Source organism: Mycena indigotica (assembly GCF_014461135.1).
Source record: "Mycena indigotica strain 171206Taipei chromosome Unknown Mind.scaff0008, whole genome shotgun sequence".
In the NCBI taxonomy this organism is placed as follows: Eukaryota; Fungi; Basidiomycota; class Agaricomycetes; order Agaricales; family Mycenaceae; genus Mycena; species Mycena indigotica.
Window position 1 is genome coordinate 2,289,988 of NW_023503007.1, and position 5,492 is coordinate 2,295,479.

The window sequence follows — 5,492 nt, forward strand, 5'->3', positions numbered from 1 at the left end:
GGTACACCTTGCAGTTGGTGGGCTTAGCATTGGGGACGAGTTCAATGGCATGGTCCCAGGCTCTCTGTTCCGGTAGCGTATCGAAGGACTCCTTGTTGAAGACGTCCTGGAACTCCTTAGCCCAGTCCACCCGTAGCTGTAAGAATTAGCCTCCTAGCTTAGGTGCACCTAGGAAATGCATTGCCTAGGATAATAAATGCACCTAGCCTAGGTGTACCCAGTGATCTAGGCTAGAATCACTTGAGGGTCTCTGGATCAATATAGCATCAATGATGGAATAAACTGTTATCTAATATATATAATATTAATAATAATGCATATATAATACTTTAAACTCCTTTTCTTCAGGCCGATGACCCGGTATATAGTTGGGAAGGCCTGTATCAATAATAATCCTAATTTGGACACAAATGATGGATCATGATATAGCCATCAAAAGTACTGATGGCAATCAAAAATGGTTCCACATTAAAAACATTATATAGATAGGGGCACTGGCTTAGGTAACAGAATACTAGATAAAGAATAATAATATATATTTCTATAAGAATAATGCTTTAGCCCAGGGTGAAGTGCTAGCCTAAAGTTCTAGGTGTACATAGCCCCCTGGCTGTACCTAGTAGCCTAGGCAATGTATTTCCTAAGTACACCTACTGGTTTTAGGCTAAATACTACCACTACGGCTCCCCAGTCCGGGATCTCGGAGGGCGGAGGGGCAGAGTTCCTGGCAAAGGCTTCGGCCAGGCGCTGTGAGACGGTGCTACCTGCGCGTATCTCCTCTGAGGGACGGAACGAGGTGTAGAAGATGCGGTCACCATCTTCGAGCTGGTCATCTTCGTCATCCGAGTCTGAGTCCGGCGTCAGATCAGGCAGGCCGGAATCGAGACCGGAATCGGAATCGTCTCCGTCCTCAGGGCCAGAGAGGTCCATAGTGCAAACCGAGGGAACGGACCGAGTTGCGGCGACTCCGGAGCGAACGGGCCGGAGCGGAGACGCTTCTGGAGCGACCGGAGTCGCCGCAACTCGGTCCGTTCGCGACACGCTCCTCCTCACGGCAGGTTGAGCAATTGCGGGGACACCATGTCATCTTGACCTCCTTGGTTTCCCAATTGATCTCTGGGTTGTGTTTCCGCAACCAGGAGTACCCCAGGATGAGGTCTTGCTTGCCAAGATGGGTGACGGCCAGTTGAACTCGTTCGGCATGGCCTCTGTAGCGCAGGACCAAGTCCGCGATCTGTTTGATGGACCCGGCATCATTAGGGGTGCCGTCGACATTGAAGACCGGAATCGGCTGATCAAGAGTGCAGACCGGAATGGCATTCCGAGCGACATAGTTCGTGTCAATGAAGTCGGAGGTGGCACCGCAGTCGACAAGCCCAGAGAGCGAGAGCTTCAACGCACTGGTGGTGGACTTGAGCTCCAACGGGAGGTGGAGGGAGTTCGCCCCAGGGGCAGCGGCAACAGTGTACTGCTTGGGCAGTTTCTTTTCCCAGGCAGTGAGGCGGCGGAGGATGATGACCGGAGTCGCGGGCGGAGTCGGAGACGGAGTCGAGGTGGGGGCAGGAGAGGGTGTGTCTTTCGTTTCAGGCTCATTGTAGGGCAAGGAACTGCATTCATCATACAAAGAGGCAAAACGATTTATAGACGCGAACGAGGGCACACCAGTCACTCGTCATGGGGGACAAAATCCTCTCCGGCCATCGACTCCACTGCCGTCTCCGGCAGGGCAGCTGTGTCCGTGTAGCGGGCGATCAACTCCGCTAACATCTCGTCACCGAGTTGTTGGATCACCTCGTCGAGGATGTCCATCGAGCAGACATCGGCGGGGAGGGGGCAATCCCGGGCGAGATGGTTTGGGTCGCCGCACCTGAAGCAGGCGCGACGAGGGGCACCCCGAGCCCTGGTGCGATCCAACTCCATAGGGACGGGAGCTGGAGGCGCCGGAGCGGGGGCGCGGGCCGCGGGTGGCACGACCGGAGCCACCGGGCGGAAAGGGGCCGGAGCCAGGATGCGGTTGACCGGAAACGGAGTCCGAATCAAACCGCCAGGCGTCTTGGGGGCGGCTGACTTGATCAGCTTGGCCCGGACCAGGGCCTCGTATTGACGGAAGGCCCGGGTGCGCCAGCTGAGGTAATCCCGGAGGTCCGGGGGGTCGTTCGAGGACGTGATTCCGTTGTTGATCAGGGGGTCAAGTCCGTGCCGGAACTTGGTCACCTTGACCAGCGCGTCTTTGAATCCGGCGAGGTCCATCAGGTCCTCGAAGTTGTCAGTGTACTGGTAGACATCCTTTGTGCCCATGAGAGAGCGTGATCTTGCTCGTTCTCCTCGACGAACCGGAGTCGAAACTCGGAAACAAACGAGCCCCAGGACGGAAACGGAAACGGGGCTTTGCTTCCGTGGCGCTCCGCCCATTGCTGAGCAGGTCCTTCTGCCATAAACGACATGGCATAGCGGACGGCCTTTTCCTCGCTCGCCTCTCCGTTGACCACGAAGGCCTCAGGGGCAAGGCGGGCGTAGGTGCGGACCACGTAGAGGAACGCGCGGCCGCGTTTCCGATCGCCGTTGAAGGTGAACGGGGGGTTTGGTCGCAAGACCAATTTTGAGGCGAGGTTGATGTCGCCAAAAAGGGCTTCGGAGTCGCCCTGGACCGGAGTCAGAGTCGGAATCAACGTCTCCGGCGATGGTGTTTGGGGTCCGCCAGCATTATTAGCGGCGGCAGCGGCAGCGGAAGCCTGGTTGGTGAGTAAAGCAAGGGCCTCAGTTAGGCTATCGATTTTCGCCTCGAGTGAGTCCAGCCGGGCGTCTGCGGTAGGAGTGACTCCGGACGGCATGACGGGTGCGGGGACCACAGGAGTAGAGGAGGAGGGGACAAGTGGCAGGGGCGGTGACGAGGGCGGAACGGACTCGTACTCTGAGCCTGAGTCAGCGCCGAACCTGGCAATCTTGTCCGCTTAATCCCGTAGAGAGTTTCTTCTGCTGTAAGGGCAACACCGGAGGCCTGAGATCAAGGTCCTAGCAGGGGAGGATCCAAAGAGAAGAAACTCTAAGGGTCTGCCTGCTAGGGAGCTGACTATATACTGCTTGTCTGTAGCTGCCGCTGTCGGGCACAGAAGGCTTGGGCGGCGTCGCAGGCGAGGTCCCAGGGTGACCGTCGGGAGGGCGTTGATGGATCGGTGATTGTGCGGGCGAGATGGAGGGCCGGACCGGAGTCGGAACCGGAATCGGGCGGAAAATTTTCAGAAATTACCATTTTGGGACGGTTTGGGACCGAAGAAACTTGCTGTGACCTGTGACAGGCAGAAAATTTTCGGCCAAAAAAGTCAATGTGACCGTGACAGGACTAATTGATTGAAATACTACAGTATCTATGAGAAGTGCTTGAGGACACCCTCCTTGATGAACTGGTCGAGCGTCGTTCGTGTCGGAATACGTGCCTTGACTCAAGGCAGTTATTTATCTGCAACGCATATTTATGCTCTAGAGACTTGTGTCCGGACTCCGAACGTTTAACCTCAGGCTTGAATAACTTGCGGAGTACGAGCGAGTTCTGTGTTTTCCTTGATACAATACAGAGCAATCAAATGTTCAAGTTCCAGTACACTGCATGCAACTACAACATGTACCTGCCTCTATCGTAGGAGGTCGTAGTACATAATGTCCAGCAGCTTTTATCCCGACTTCACGTCCCACCTAACAAAACGGATACACCAAAAAATAGCAACTAGATGCATCATTTCGAGCTATCGCCCCGGAGCCGCGCCAACGCCCGCGCCCAGGCTGTCCCCGGGATCGAACGGCTCCGGGGTGAACACAATCGTGCTCAGCGCGGTGCCGGTGGTGTCCTGCCGCCGGCTCGTCCGGTACGAGTCCCCCGGCGTTTTCGGGGCGGTGACGGGGAGCGACAGGACCGCGCTCGGCGTCGGGATGGCGCGGTTTATCGTCTGGTTGAGCTTGCTGCGGATGCTCTGGCGCGAGTTCAGGCTGCGTTTGCGTGAGACGGTCGCTGAAAGAGAGAGGAGATGGAGGGAACGGACGTGGCGAGGAGGGCGTTGGTGTACAGGCGGCCGAGGGAGAAGTGCAGTGCCTGTGGATGTGGATCAGCGCGACTGCAGGGGAATTTGGATAAGACAGACGATGTATATAAAAGAGTGGCGGGATACAAGGTACTGGTAGACATTAGCGCTGTGGAAACAAACAGGATTTCGGCACATACGGTAACCAGGCAAGCAATGGCCAGGAAGCTCGTCGCCAGTCCCGTGGCGACGGTGAACTGGATAACTGTCGAGAAGACGGACTGCATTCTGCGCCAGCATGCCAGTAAGTCCTGTGTTATGCAGTGCGAATATGACATACGGCGCGGAGAACGTGTCCCTCATGCCCTTCTGGAGGTAATACACGAGCACGAGCGCGATCGTGAGGTCCACTGCCGACGCATATCACAACCACGAACGGAAAATTCGAGGTGTTGGCACGCACCGGCCGCGCCGAGCGCGAACAAGACGACAATCTCCGTGGTCAGCGTGCCCAGGAACGACGTCCGCGGATGGATCGTGTTCTGGACGCCCATCGTCACGTCCACCGCGAACGTCGTGAGACACGCGGCTGCCAGCAGCGCCGCGAGCCACACGTTTTTCTTGCTGAAGATCCATATCCTGCGCTCATTCAGCCAAGAATCGAGGCAAGATGGCGAAAACTGGCCGATTTATGAAGAACGCCTGACAGAGGATCGCGGAGGCGCCGACGAAGATGAGATGCACGTCGAACGGCCAGGTCGTCTCGTGCAGCGCCTCCTCGACGCCCCATTTTGTCACCAGATAGTGGTAGGCCACTTGGCAGATGAGGACGAGGTGCATGGTATCAAGCACCCTAAAAATATGAGTCGAATTATTCGGCTTGAAAGAGGCTTAACGGCTGATATTCACCAGACCACGGCAACCTGGCGGGTAGTTCAGTCTTCGGGTTGTTGTATTTCTGCAAACGATGACGCACCAGAGCTTTCAGCCGCAACCGGTCATTCGGGAAGGTCTCGAAGTAGATGTACGCTTGAAGTGTGAGTATCCCCTGGAGACTGGAAGACAAGCTTAGAAACGGATTGTAAGGTAGTGGAAGGTTTGGCTCACAAGATGGCGAAGAACACTATAGTATCGGTCAGCACACAAAACCGGGTCCAATCGCGCCGACTCGCCTCCGATGAGCAGCGCGCCGTACGTCTCGTCCATCGCAGCCCCCATTGCACGGGAAAGGGGAAGAGGGGGGAGATCGCAGTCAGCTTGGAGGGCGTACGCGTTCTGTCCGTGGGCCTTTTGTAGCCGCGGCCATGGCAGTGATTTATCGCGACACGGAACGGGAATTTCACCCTCGACGACGCATCATTCGCACCCTTACGGCGCGCCTCTTCTCAGATATCGAAAGAGGGAAGCCCGAGATGCGGATGCTGAGCTATTCTTGCGACCGTCGATCTGACGCAAGAGACATGCGGAGTTTTCAGTTAG

At 56.2% G+C, this 5,492-nt stretch overlaps 1 protein-coding gene across 1 annotated transcript; it reads right to left on the reverse strand.

Moving 5' to 3' along the window:
• Positions 1 to 3,740: 3,740 nt before the first annotated feature.
• On the reverse strand, positions 3,741 to 5,231 carry MIND_00933600 (ANK-REP-REGION domain-containing protein; the record flags this gene model as incomplete). Its single annotated transcript, XM_037365960.1, has 11 exons — positions 3,741 to 3,981; positions 4,035 to 4,084; positions 4,134 to 4,166; positions 4,214 to 4,301; positions 4,354 to 4,423; positions 4,477 to 4,652; positions 4,699 to 4,866; positions 4,923 to 4,936; positions 4,990 to 5,068; positions 5,121 to 5,136; positions 5,186 to 5,231. 11 exons carry the CDS (start codon positions 5,229 to 5,231, stop codon positions 3,741 to 3,743), a joined length of 981 nt encoding a protein of 326 aa, XP_037217372.1.
• Positions 5,232 to 5,492: the final 261 nt, after the last annotated feature.